The 14,488-nt window shown below is 32.6% G+C and overlaps 1 protein-coding gene across 2 annotated transcripts; it reads right to left on the reverse strand.

The window, feature by feature from the left end:
• Window positions 1-539: 539 nt before the first annotated feature.
• LOC148606556 (uncharacterized) lies at window positions 540-12,779 on the reverse strand. 2 transcript variants are annotated; one of them, XM_088545394.1, is made up of 4 exons: window positions 12,665-12,779; window positions 2,824-3,307; window positions 1,473-1,535; window positions 540-660 (listed from the first exon to the last, which is right to left on the reverse strand). In XM_088545394.1, exons 2-3 carry the CDS (start codon window positions 3,305-3,307, stop codon window positions 1,474-1,476), a joined length of 546 nt encoding a protein of 181 aa, XP_088401520.1. In that variant the 5' UTR covers window positions 12,665-12,779; the 3' UTR covers window positions 540-660; window position 1,473. The 2 variants fall into 2 exon arrangements, with proteins under 2 accessions (XP_088401520.1, XP_088401522.1); XM_088545396.1 differs by lacking the exons at window positions 540-660; window positions 1,473-1,535; window positions 2,824-3,307 and adding exons at window positions 9,596-9,726; window positions 10,331-10,426; window positions 11,172-11,589 and having other exon boundaries at window positions 12,665-12,720.
• Window positions 12,780-14,488: the final 1,709 nt, after the last annotated feature.

A 14,488-nucleotide genomic window follows, 5' to 3' on the forward strand; every position in this document is an offset into this window, starting at 1 on the left:
TTTTATAACACTTATAGTTTCCTTTAAAATGTAGTAATAGCACCATATTTAGAATCAGTATTTTTTGTTCCAGTTGGTGCATTTTTAATACCCAGTTCTAATAATTACTCTTGAACAATTTGTGAAAATAAAATATGTTTTCTTTTTGTTGTAATACTAAAGAGGAGATTGATAGAACAAGTATTTAGTATTTTCTCTATGAGAAAAGAGACACATTTCAATTGACATTTTTGAAATAAAAAATAATTCAGTGGGTTTTAAATGTGCTTGAATCACTTTCTGTTTGATATTTACAAAGACTGTTACTTAAGGAAGTAGACATACGGTAAGGGTCATAATTCCTGAAATCAGTGATATGTTTGTATCATATTCAATTTCATCTAAGCCTATTAGGCTTCCATTTGAAACAGAATGAAATCAGTTCAAGTTTATGCTTACATGAGATTGATGTCAATTGTTGAATACAAACGTTCCAATGGTTTTTAAGAATTGTGTCTACTTCCTTAAATTGATTTGAATGCAACAAACACAATAATATTCGATTGCTTGATGTTTTTATTTACAATCATCCCCAGTGCTTTACGATGTGTACTCTATGGTGTGTGTGTGTGGAAGTGCTTGATCCAAGATTTAGGTATAATAGTTTTCAGGTTCATCCATCTGGAAATATAAAAAAAAACATCCAAAACATTGAAGTTTTCTTTCAAAACAAATCTTTCTGCAAAAATGACATTGAAACGTGTTCATAGTACATTATTTTACAGATCTATAATGGTATTAAAACAAGAATAAACCACCCTCCCCCTTCCCATCTTTAATCCATAATTATTCCAATTGGTATATACCGGATATTTCCAGCGTGCTTTTAATTTTCACTATACATTTTTTTCCATTGTCGATTGTTGTGTGTTTGAACGTGCTTTTGCTTATGGGTATCTCCCTTCGAGAGCTTACCAAAAGAATATGTTCCAAAGATAAAGACTAGACAGAGAAAAAAGACACAACACAGAACATGAAATAACCAATTAACAAAAGTTAATGAGTAACCCGGAATCCACTAAACCTGGGAGCATGGACCAGATGATAATCATTTTTTAATGAGTCGTTCTATATTCTTGCTTTTCGTGTAAAGGCTTGGGGTAGCGCTTAAAGTTCTCTAGATTTCAATGCATACGGTCATACACTTCTTAATACTTCAAGGTGGGAAAGGTGGAGGTAGTAGTTAAAGTTAGTTTAACAACGACCAAAGAACAAAGGAAAAAAATATTTTTCAAAAATACAGCGATCCTCTTTTAAACTTTTAAAAATTGGGTTGGTTGAGACAGGTGTTCGGGTAATTACGGTTTAAAATACGTTTTTTTTTAATTTATAGAAATGAACTTTTAAAAAAAGTCCATTTTAGACAGGTTTCCGGTATAGCTAGGGTTCGGTATAGACAGGTATCATTGTACAGATAACATCGTCATCTTTACCTTATTTGCCATTAATGTTGCCAATCAGTTGCGTCAATAGTGGTAATATAACAGCAAGGAAAACTGTAAAGAAATGAGTTATTACTTAGTAAGGTATAAATTTGGCTTAAGTCTCCTCAGGTTATTTTTGAACTGGAGTTTTTAATGTTGAAAGCGTTAAAGCCGAATAATGATTTGTATCTAGTTGCTACTTCCGGATATGCTTATGTGATGCGTTGCAACCAGACTTTGTTTTGATGTACTTAAGGAGGGGGGGGGGGTACTTAACATCTCTGAAATGTATTTGGCTCGTTTCAGGTGGTAGACCTAGGTTAAGGGAAAACATTCTTGAAATCAGTGATATGTTTGTGTTTTATTCAATTTCATCAAAGCCTTTCAAGCTTTCCTTTGAAACAGAATGAAATCAGTCCAAGTTACTTTGATTCATACATGAATTTGATGAAAAGGCTGAATACAAACGTTCCAATGATTTTTAAGAGTTGTGTTCCTTACCCTAGGTCTACCTCCTTATATTTCTTGAAATTCTATTCAATGTTTTACTTTGATTAAAGAAGCAAAAATGTATAAATTTCAAGAAATTCTAATATGTTTCATTGTACTAATTTTAATGAACATAAAGTAGATTCGTCAATAATACTTTTGATCACCATGATGCTTTAAGTTTGATATCATAATGTCCAATTAAAACGCTTTGCTGATGTTTGCAGTTATTTCCCTTAGATGTTGTGCACCCCTTAATACACTAAATAAAGTATAAAATATGTACCATCATATTTAGCAGGTTTTTGTCGATTTGATTGCAGTGTTGACTCTATAAACAAGCATTTTTTATATACCAATTCTCGTGAAATCACAGTTTTACGGGACGGAACTTAGACGCCCTATTTGGTTTTTAATGCGAAAAAATGTGAAAGAGGAATCTTGCTTTTTTTGTTTTGTTGAATGAACCAACTCAGAAACTAACTTCTAAGCTCGTAAAAAGTGTCGTGCCGTCTCAGCGTACTCGTAAAATTGTTTTTATAAATAAATACAGCCATGGACAATCCTAGAATGCAATTTCGGAATTGATTAATTAACGAAGGTCATTGGTCTTTTGATAATCCGCTAGATAAGGTTGAACAGACACACTGTTTCAAAATAGTATATACTCTCGATTGATTACATAACTAAATAGAACAAACTCTAAGAATTCTTGTTTGATATTTTGCCGTTAACTTCTGTTAAAATTGATACTTGTCAAAAACTTAAAGGCAAAAATTAAACTTAAATATACTTATCCTAAAATGAACCGACATTAAGCAAATTTAGATAGTAAAACAATCCAATCTTTAAAAAATCTACTTTTACTTACTGATGAGAGGAAAGAGACCTCCTAATCCACCTCCTAATCCACCTCCACCTCCGAAAAATCCACCTCCACCACCTCCAACTGCACCACCGCCTTGTCTGATAATCGTTGCAGGGATTACTCGAGCATTGACTCCTCCTAAACCTCCTAAACCTCCAAAACCTCCTCTACGAACTGGAACAGGCACTGGATATCTATATGGTATGACAACAGTTCCACCTCCCCCTCTCCTTCTACCACCTCTGCCGCCATACCCACTGTAACCTCTTCCACCGTATCCACCGCCGCCTCCTCCGTATCCTCGAGCCCCGCCGTATCCTCCGCCTCCACCGTAACCATAAACACCTCTACTACCTCCATAGCTCCCTCCTCCACCGTAACTTCCACCGCCACTATAGCCTCCGGCGGCGTTAGCCCCGACAATACAGACAACAACTACGGCGGCATACACACATAGTTTCATTTCCGGTTTCATTATAGTTTGCATCTAAAATTCAAAGAAATATCAATGTCATTAGTTAAAGGTCTATATAAAATTAGCTATATTATTCCCTATTACGTCTCTCCGTCTAATAGTCGTTCAGGTTACCTCACATCCTTTACATTGCTTATATACATTTTTTTTTCTCTTTTGTTCTTAAATATGGGAATTGGATACCCATTTTAGGTTGTAGTTTCAGTGAGCAAAAATCAAAGGTGTTCATGGTAGACCCAGGCACTGGGTGGCGCATGTAAATTTTTTTCAAACATGTTCATTCATTGCATTCATTGTTGAGAAGAATAGGCCTACAGCAGCGATAAGCTAGTCGTAAAATGCGACTAATTAGTGCTCAGAAACCTAGCCAGGGGCTAGACGCTCTGCCCACATAGCAACTGGGATGTGTGCCCCAGGTGGTGGAATGGGTACCCCTGGCGTGTTACATGCTGGGGTTGTCAGGCTATAATACGGAAAACCTGACCGCAAACCATAGTGGTGCACCGTATTGGGAAAGATGCCACGTTCCTCGCACGTTAAAGAACCCTGCTGTGGTATTCTCCCGTAGTAGGAACCTTTGCGCTCCGCCACAGGAGGCTAAATTGCCCGACCTTACCCATCCCTCCTTTTTTTGTACCAATCAAAATTTCTCGACCCTATTATCCTTGCGTCCAAGGTGATGTTCATTTTATCACCCATTTCATGTTCATCGTCTGAATATAGCTGAAATATTGCTGCTCGGACGTTAAACCCCAACAATCATCAATCATTTTTGATAAAAAAAAAATCATGTTTTCTAAAAATATGAATGTTTTATTGTAATCTACTGAAATGGTTAGAGTGAAAAGAACTACATAGAAAGCACTATGCATTTGAAATAATGGGGGAATAAATCTTTGATCTGTGCATAGCTTTAGTGGATTTGTTAAGGTACTAACATGCATTTTGAGTCACATCCTTTAAAAGAAGAAAATCCTTGTTCTTCCTGACATACAAAAAGAGTTTAATATTACATTGGAACAAAATAATTGATTGGTCAGGAAACAATTCACTCTGTGGCGTCCATATTATATAATCTGTCTGGGACAGACTCTTAATAGCATAATATCATTATATCATACATAAGCCCATAAAACATGGTCATGTATTTTAGTAAAGAGTAAGGATTAAAAATGTTAAGAATACTAGAAATCTTTTTTAAAAAAAATGATTGTCGCCTTTGCTTTTTTGAAATTTTAACGTGATGTATACCCCTGAAAAATTTGGTAAATGGGTCTAAATGTGTAAAAAAAAATTAACAGGACAATTTGCTAGCATAAAATAAAGGGATCTGGGAATATAAGAGTAATAGCAGAAAAAAATAGTAATTATTAAGAGTTCTTCAATCATGTAACTAAGACTACAAACCGAATTTATGGTCACCCAACATGGAAAAAAAAGAAAGAAAAACAACTACAATAACATTGAAAGACACAATCAGTTATAAATATATATTGTACACATTAAGGTCAATGTCGGTTCATATGCTACATTCACTCGTTTTAAGGAACAATGTATTACTTTTCAATTTAAATTCTTAACATAACATTATTTTTATTAAACTATTTTGCATTAGAAAAAAAACGATGTTTCTCAAATGGTACAAGAATGTTCGAATATTTTTTATTTGTAACTTAAACAAACTACAAAATTACTGGGTCCTTTAACATAATGTATCCAATTATGGACTTTATGGATTTTCTAAATTAATAACACCTTTCTAAACCGAACCCTGAATAGCAAGAAATCCTGTTCACTATGCACATCTATTCAATATAAATTACCTGGTGAACCAAAAACTTGCCTAAACCAAACCTCAAAACTGTGTTTCGGTTTAGACAGGTTTCACTGTTAAATTTATACCAATGAAACGGATGAAAAATAAGTGGTCTAGTGTGAGTAGTTTATAAAAAAAGAATCCCGTTCTTATTACTTCCTTTGCCATCAAACCACTTTATGTAATAAATCTCTACATATATTCCGATGGAATATAAACGTCTTCACTTACTCGTTACTCTTTGAGTTTTTTGTTATCTAAACACGATACATTTACAAATTTAATATGAAATTAATATTTAATTGATTAATTTAAAAAAAAAAACCAAATTTAATCAAATCTTTAATTAAAACATACCAAACTAGTTTGAATGCTCAGTGGAAAGTATTCACAAAAATACTAACACATACAGTTTTGCTTATTCATCACATTTACTATAACGATATAGTATTATCTTTGTATTTGTCAATGGCCTTTGGCCAACTTTCCTCCAACTGATCAAACAAAATACTCACGAGTAATTGTTATTACTTAGTATTTCAATAACATAAAAATACTAAATTTGGAAAAATGGGTAACGCCTTGGTAACACAATACTTAGTACATACTACCTATCCTGTAAAAATAGGATGAAAATGTAATTGAAGATAAGAAATTTCATTAATATGATAGATGACAAACACACAAAAACCAGAGTCTAAATAAACATAAAGTATTTTGTCCGTATGAGTTTCTTTTGGGCTACGGACACTCACTGAAAAACTAGCCATTATAAGCTATTCAGGTATATTGTTCATACGCTGTAAATAAAAAGTTGTATTTCCACATAAGAGCAATATATGAAGAATCTTTTGATTCCATAAGAAGTGTTGCTTTGTTATTCAAAGAAGGAAAAAAAAAAATAAAATAAAATAACAATAAAACAACTATTCTTGTTACACTTGAAGATGTACAACTTTGGAAATTCCCGACTGAAAATGTATAATATGGACTAAAAATGTCGAACATAATTAATTCTCAATGGATCTTGTATCTACATTTTGTACTTTTGCAAATTCCAATTCTTAGGTAATTTGCATTTTAAAAAAATCCGCGTTTCATCTACAGATTGTAATAAAAATATCGGTACTTAAACAGTTTTGAAATTGTACTTACTTCTTGTCAGATTTCGGATGAATTGGCAATGTCCTTTTTGATATTACAAGGTTGTGTATTTGTTAGTGTAAAAAAGAAACGATGCTGGAATTTCAAAACTTTGGTGCATTTACCGAACTATGAAATAGGTACTCTACAAAGATATAACGAAAGGTCAGATGAAAAGAGGTGGGCCATAAAGTGTCTTATTGGCCTGAAATTCAACTGATAATTAATCATAAAGTGTTGAATAATTTAACTGTTAATTTGGAGACTTGAATCCATCACAAATGAGAAAACATAAAGACTTTTCATGATTCTGGTCATATATTTGCCAAGAAAATGGTGTCAAGAAACAACTTTATTTAGTTTATACACTCACTTTAAAGAGTTTGTCATATATGAAAAGATAGAGTCGTTTCTTGGGTGTGAATATCCCCCCCCCAAAAAAAAACAAACAAAAACAAACAAAACAAAACAAAACAAAACTTACAATTCTCAGCAATATTTGCAAAAATGATGTAAAATGTTGGCACCGTTATGACGTCATTACAATGAACTGATGCCACAAATTATTATTTTTCCTTTTCATTAGATATTTCAGACGCGTGCAGGTCCGGGTGTCAAAAGAATAGGCCTGCAGCAGCACTAAGCTTGTCGTAAAAGGCGACTAATTAGTGCTCAGAGCCATAGTCGGGGCTAGGGCGCTTTGCCCACAGAGCAACTGGGTTGTGTGCCCCAGGTGGTGGAATGGGGTACCCCTGGCGTGTCACATGCTGGGGTTGTCAGGCTATACTACGGAAAACCTGACTGCAAACCATAGTGGTGCACCGTCTTGGGAAAGATGCCACGTTCCTCGCACGTTAAAGAATCCTACTGTGGTATTCTCCCGTAGTAGGAATCATAGGGCTCCGCCACAGGAGGCTAAATTGCCCGACCTTACCCACCTCTCCCTATTTCCAGAGGCAATCAAAATTTCTCGACCCCATTGTCCTTGTGTCCCGTCTCATTTTTCATTTCATCATCATTTTATGTTCATTTTATCATCCACTTCATGTTCATTGCCTGAATATACCTGAAATATTTCTGCTCGGGCGTTAAACCCCAACAAACAAACAAACATTAGATATTTTACTTGTTATGAACAACTTTTATGTTATTACAATTAAGTTGATATTTTCAGGCAATATTCATTGCTTAATGCCCCTACCCATGTCTTATCATTTTTATCGCTTAATCAAAACTTTAACTAAGTCGTGCTCATAATGATTGTAGAGAACACTGTGTAAGTTTTTAGTAAATCATGCAAAATGGGAAAAAGCAGAAATATGCATTATGGAAAACGAGCGATTTCACAATATAACTTCACTAAAGGGTATTTTTTCTATGTTCTGGCCATTATTTGGTCTCTGTGTCATTAGATTTACGTAGATGTTTTCAATAAAATGTCGGAAAATTGAGGTATTGACAGAATTATCTCTGCATTTTAATGAAATTATTACACAATTTACCATGATGATCTTGTCTTTTTTCATGGTCTGATCATTAGTAAGTAAAAGTAGATTTTTAAACTTTCAAAATGGTTTTTTTTTCATGCCTAATTTCTACAGGGACTGGCACTTTTAAAAGCACTTAATTCTTCTAAATGTAATGCAGACAGTGGATGACACATATAAGACAAAATGCTGGAATCAAGTGCAAATATGTTTTATGTAAATAAACAATTCAGAATTCAGGAGCAGACATTGCCAACAATTTATAATACTCTTGCAAATCTTTTCAAGTAGTTGGTGTTATAAATTTAAAGGACTTCTTACAATAGTTTGTACTTATGAAAAAAAGTTGCGAGAATCATTTACCTGTAAAAAAATATTAAAAATATACACAATAACTGAACCATTTAAAACGATCAGTTCGTTTAAAATACTTCTCAGAAACACGGTTTTGGTAATATTATGTAAAATTAAAGAAACTGTAACCGACTTTTGTTTTCATTATCCCAGTCAGTATATAATTGGTATGCTATAAACGTAATTATTTCGCAATGAACTTATTTTCGCAATTTTTGAGTTAGACAGAAAACTGTGGAAAAATAACCAGCGAAGTTATTATTTACGTTTTTATTGTCACTAATTTTTAAGCCAAATTGATACCCGCGAATAGGTTTACTAGAGGGAAACCCGCGAAAATTATCGACCGCTATTAATAATACGTTTACAGTAGATAAATTGGCATAACATTTTTCTACCTTGATTCACCTATGTGTAAAATGACAGCTATGCTATTGATTTAATATGTGTATAAAATATAAAATCAGCACTTCATTGAAAAAAAGGAGATAAAGATATACCATGAAGCCTGTCTAAACCGAAAACTAAATAAACTAGAATCCTGTCGACACATTTTGAAGCCCATTTGTGTCTGTTTCAACGAATTTTGATCTTCGATAAATCGAGCATTACCTATCTACAACACACAAAGTCTTTAGTTCAAGCGTGGTTCGGATTAGACAAGTTACAATATAAAACAATATCATATAAAGAAAAAATCCACGAAACGAAATTGTGACGGAAAACTGAAATCCGAGGGACTTTTGGTTGTTAATACGTGTATCGGAACTATAATTGTTTCCAAAACTGTACATGTAGGAGTGAACTGAAACTGGAAGGAAGGTACATACTGTTAGTTTAATAGCGATAGACACCCTTTTTTCAAACAATGAAACTGAATAAAAAGTCTACATTATAACATTACAATTTAAAACAATCACTTCAGTATTCGAAATTTTTCTTTTAGATAGAACAGTTCACATTATCTGACTATAAAACCAAGATCCAAAACCTGTGTCTAGGCATATATTCCTATGGCACACCTTACACCTTTGTGACCCTAAGCTCTCTCTTCAAATAGATGGATTATGTTATTTGAAACCTACATGGCGGTTTTCAGTGCAGTTGGTTGTACGGTAAGGGACACCTTTTATATCTACTACAAGGCAGCAGACCTATAACCGCTTTCTGATTTATTCGAAACACTTCGCTATATAGGATCAAAGCATCACCACTAATCAATACAAATAAGCGAAGCTATTTTCAATGCAATTTACAAATTTGCATCAAAAGGCGGGGTTTAGTACCCAGTGTGACCGAGGTGTTAAAATGTTTAAAGCCCTCTGCGCAGGAGACTGATGTAGGGGAAATTTTCTGATCCGTTAGTAAACATGAAATAGTCATTAGATCAATAGATAATATAATGTTTTATATATGAACCAAGATAATATAATAAAAAAAACAACAAAACATGATAAGGCGGCAAGAATCTTAGTAACACATTTCGAACCAATATTTAAGTAACAAGGTTGCAAAATGTTTTTATTTACATTATTCCCCATTGCTGTGTGGTGTGTTCTCTGTGGTGTTCGTTTTAGAGTCGAATGATACATCCAAAAACCATTATCGAAGGCAATCAGGTGTTTTTCAATCTAAAAAAGCACAATGCATTACATTTATTTCCAGGATTACTGAAATAAACCTTATTCCAATCAAATGTTGGAATTCCTCTGAGCACAATAATGGAAAATATTATGTAAAACACTACCTACATGTACATGAAATATAATCGCAAAGTCTACTTGTGTCATATAATGAGAGTAAAATATACTTTTTGTATATGCGTTATAAGCGATTGTTTTAACCCTATATCTTTTACTCTATATCACTACATAGGTTGTTGTTTATGGACGTTTTTTTTCATACATCTCTGCTTTATAATAATGAATTCAGAAATTGTTGCGATTTGTGTCATTTTGGGCAACGGAGTAAAATACCTCTTCAGTAATGCGTAACTTTCTATAAATAATTATGTAAATTTAAAATTCATGGGCATTTATCAAAATTTCTGTATTTAAAGTATCAGCTTGCTCATTTATCAATTGTTAAATTTCGTTAATTGTTGTGAAGGTTTCTGGTAATTTTTCTGATTTCGTTATGATATATTTTTCATTTATTGAGATTTGTCTTTTTTTTAATAAAAAAAAAAACGATGCAACACAAAACATACATAAGTTTTCAAATTGCTTACGATACCTTATGTACAAGAATGTCTTTATTTGCCAACTCCGCCTCCGGCGCCGGCTATATTGGCTATAAGAGTGGCTATGAGTGGTAAGAGCGCCAGGGTTACTGATAAAATAGAATAAACAACGGGTAGAGAGAACACAAAAACAATAAACAAGTTTGTTATTACAGTTATTCACATGCAAAGACACTTGTGTAGAGCGAACTAAAACACAAAAATACAAACTACAGTGAAATCTGTTAAATCCGAACCTCTCTTTTTGATTGTAGAATTTGTTCGGTTTACCAATGTTCAAAATACATTAAAACAGATATGATAAGCTTTAATGTGTTGAGACTGGTTTTCACTTTATTCAGGGTTTGGTTTAGACACGTTTCACTATATATACTTATTCGACAGTCTCCACGAAATCAGAATATACTTTAAGAAATTTTCTTTCCTAATTTACTAGTATTTAAACTTTCTATGGAGTATTAAAATAGTTTTCCTTGCAGTGTTTTGAAATGAAATGATATGGCTTTAGTGGGGAAATATTACAACCCCGCATTCCTTTATGGAACAAATGCTAATTTCTGATTTGGTTTTGCTTAAGCATTTGATATTTCTAACAATGCCTCTTTATTGAGTGATTATTACAAGACTGGTGATATTGAAAAACTGGAAAAGTAATGAATTAATTATGACTAAAACAGATTCTTAATAAATCAACTTTTCTTAACGAACTGATATTAACAGTTTAAATAGGGAACATCATCAAAAACAGTATATGTCGACATGTATAAAAAAACGAGTACATCAACAGAAATTGTTTTCCGGAGAACGATCTTTTAACATAACCTGTTTACTCACTAATAAGTGGGAATATTCCTCCGAGTGCACCACCCAGACCACCACCGCCGCCCAATAAACCACCGTTTCGTCTTATAATCGTTACAGGGATAACTCTAGGACGTCTTCGAACAGGTACGGGAACGGGGTATCTATACGGGATTACCAATGTTCCACCTCCTCTTCTTTGTGGAGATACCTTTTTTCCATATCCCTTCCCACCGTAACCGTAACCACCGCCGTAACCACCGCCGTAACCTTTACCGTAACTACCGCCTCCGTATCCATAAACACTTCCGCCTCCGTATTTTCCACCGCCACTGTATCCACCTTTATATCCACCCGCATAACTTCCGGCCGAATTTACACCAATAACGAAAATCACCAAAATGACAGCACACAAGCACAGCTTTATGTCCGTCTTCATGCTTGCTTGCATCTTTAAACACACACACACACATATATATATATATATATATATATGATGTTATTTTTGATAAAAAATAGAGGATACTTCTTTCTCAAACGTTAAGAACAGCAAAGCAAATATTGCATATTTTTCTGTGATCATAATTACAATTTAATATAATGTTTAAATAAAGTTTTAAGAATTAGTTACTTCCAGTTTATGTTTATCAACAATATGCCTTGAAAGAAGATCATTTTAATTTTAATATTTTAATATCCTAACATGTTTCAAGGTATCGGATTCATAAATATTAATCCGGCATATTCAATGAAAATTAGCCACTAAAGTAAATTTGTAAAATTGAATATTGAACTGTTTATTACGATTAATTGATGTATTCATCTATACTTACCATTTGTGTGAAAATAGAATTCTAAAAATCTGCGACTAAAACAAGCTCGTTCCATTGCATCAAAAAGAAATCTGTTAAAACATCTCGCATATTGAAAAATAACCGCAAAAGCTTAGAAGCTGCTTTTTTATGTAAGTAAAATATTTTGCTATTGCCACAGCAAAAAATAAGAAACATTTTCCTGAGAAAAGAAAGATAACAGAAAAATCAGACAAAATGCTATTGAAAGAGGTTTTTTTAAGCATTTCATTATGAATCAGAATATGCTGAATTCTACACTTTTTGGTATAAATAAATTTGAGATAAATACTGTAATATGATTGGTTAAAATAATTTTGTTAAATCTCAATGGATAAAAAAATATTAACACGCCTCTTTTCAGTTAAATTCAGAGCTACTTTTCTCATGTTTAAAGATAAAACTATGTTTCAAAATTAATTTATAAGATTGGCAATAATACAAATTTTGTCTATTGAAAAATAACATAAATTTTCCATGTGCATATTTTGCTTATTGCACATCGCGCAATAAACAATATGCACATGGAAAATTTATGTTATTTTTCAATAGACAAATATTTTTTTATTGCAAATTCTTAAATAATATTGATCAAACGTGTAATGCATTTCGTTTCTGATTTTTCAGTATCACTACTGTAATGGCAGTTTGAGATGAATATGTAAACCAACTTACTCAGATGGCGACGCAAACGGTGAAAGGTAGTTGACACACAGACTATCAAAGACAAGTGCACAGTTTAAATAAACAAAACCATGTTTTGAGTATCCAATCAGATTGGTTGTCAATTCTGAATGATGACGGCACGTTGAACATGAAGTTCCATGGCCTAGAGTACGACAAAGTTGTCTGTGAACAGGTAAAATGTTTTGGACACGGTGACTTAAAAGTAATTGAGACATAACACTAGATGCAGTTTGATGTATTTTAAGTATGTTTATACCAGGAAGCCTTGTCATAAAAAATAGAGAGCTCAGATCAAGGAATAAGACCAGATACTAAATTTCCCTGTGCCCAAATACCTACCAATTAGAAAGTAGATTAGATACACGTATTGCTCTATTTTTGTATCTCTTATCATAACTTTGGATCAAAGTTGAAGTTGATTACTGTATTGGAAACATGTCTTCTATGAAAGTGGGAGGTTTGACTAGCAAAAAAAAAAAAACCCAAAAAAAACCAAACAAACAAACAAATAAACTTAGTTTCATAGACCATTTCACTTTGAATGCATGTACCAAGTTTGGATTAAAATGCCCATTTTCATTTTCAGGGTTGACTTTGTCATTTTATCTTTTCCTGGGATTTATGATCATGATTTCAGTATTTTTTATTGCCTTTATGTATAACTTATTCAAAAGGCAACACAATTTGATTGCTATATTTTTTTTTTTCTAATTTAAAATTTTGAAAGTGATATTGACCAAATGAAACAAATTGTTTTGAATTAATTATCAAAGAGTCAATATCGTAGGTACAAGAATTGTCTTTATATGCCAAACTTGTTTTGTCAACTTTGAACATCATACAATATTACAGTTGTGATGAGATACATATGTATAAGACTATCTTAGTAATTTGTAGTTAGTGATTGTAGTTATTTCAATGATACATTTAGTTTGAGTTTTTTAGTTATTAACAAAAGCTTAAACGTCTTGACTTACCTGTTTGTCAAATCGCATTTGTCAATATACATGTTTATTGATATATTAATGCCACAATAACTCATGCATAATTCTTATATTTAGACGTTTGAGATGTACTTGCTTTGCCAATGGCTGTAATGAGTCTCTGCACTATATTTTAATGAATAAAATTGAAAAATAAGCTTTTAAGATGCTGTCCATGTATAAATCAGTCCGATCTTGTAATATGAGTTTCAGAGGATAAATTTTTATTGCAACGTAATGTACATACCATATGCATGCCAAATATAGAATTTATTTTATATCGACAATGGATGGCTCAGAGTTGTTTTTAAAGTTACCTAACAAATCAACCATATTGTGTTCAAATTAAAGAGAAATATCTCATTTTTCAATGAATTTCAATGCATTCTATATAATTTATAACTCACTGTTTCGTTGCAGTTAATCCAAAAATAAAATGAATATCCTCGAAAAGCACAATAAGTCGTTTGATAGTAAGTACGTGAATTCGTTAGGTACATTATTTTAAAATACATAGTGCATCAACAATTTTACTAAATTTAAAATCCTAAAAAAAATATCATTTAATGCATAAGCAACTTAAGTTTCAGAAGTATACATTCCTGTATAGTCTTGATGAAGGGGATTTTTTATATGATTAAAATGATGTATGTTCCTTGTTTAATAAAATAGTGTTGCAGGTGGCAATTTTCAAAGTATCTTTTGAAATTTTGAACACAAACATCTATTAACAAATTGAAAGCCTGGAATGCTGGAATTCTGAGAAAGAAGAGGAGTTACAAGGATTCAAACTGAAAGACAACTACGAATAATTTGGTATTTTACTTCA

The sequence above is a fragment of the Perna viridis genome, chromosome 9, assembly GCF_037379345.1.
Source record: "Perna viridis isolate PV_CMFRI_1.1 ecotype Kerala chromosome 9, ASM3737934v1, whole genome shotgun sequence".
Lineage (NCBI taxonomy): Eukaryota > Metazoa > Mollusca > Bivalvia > Mytilida > Mytilidae > Perna > Perna viridis.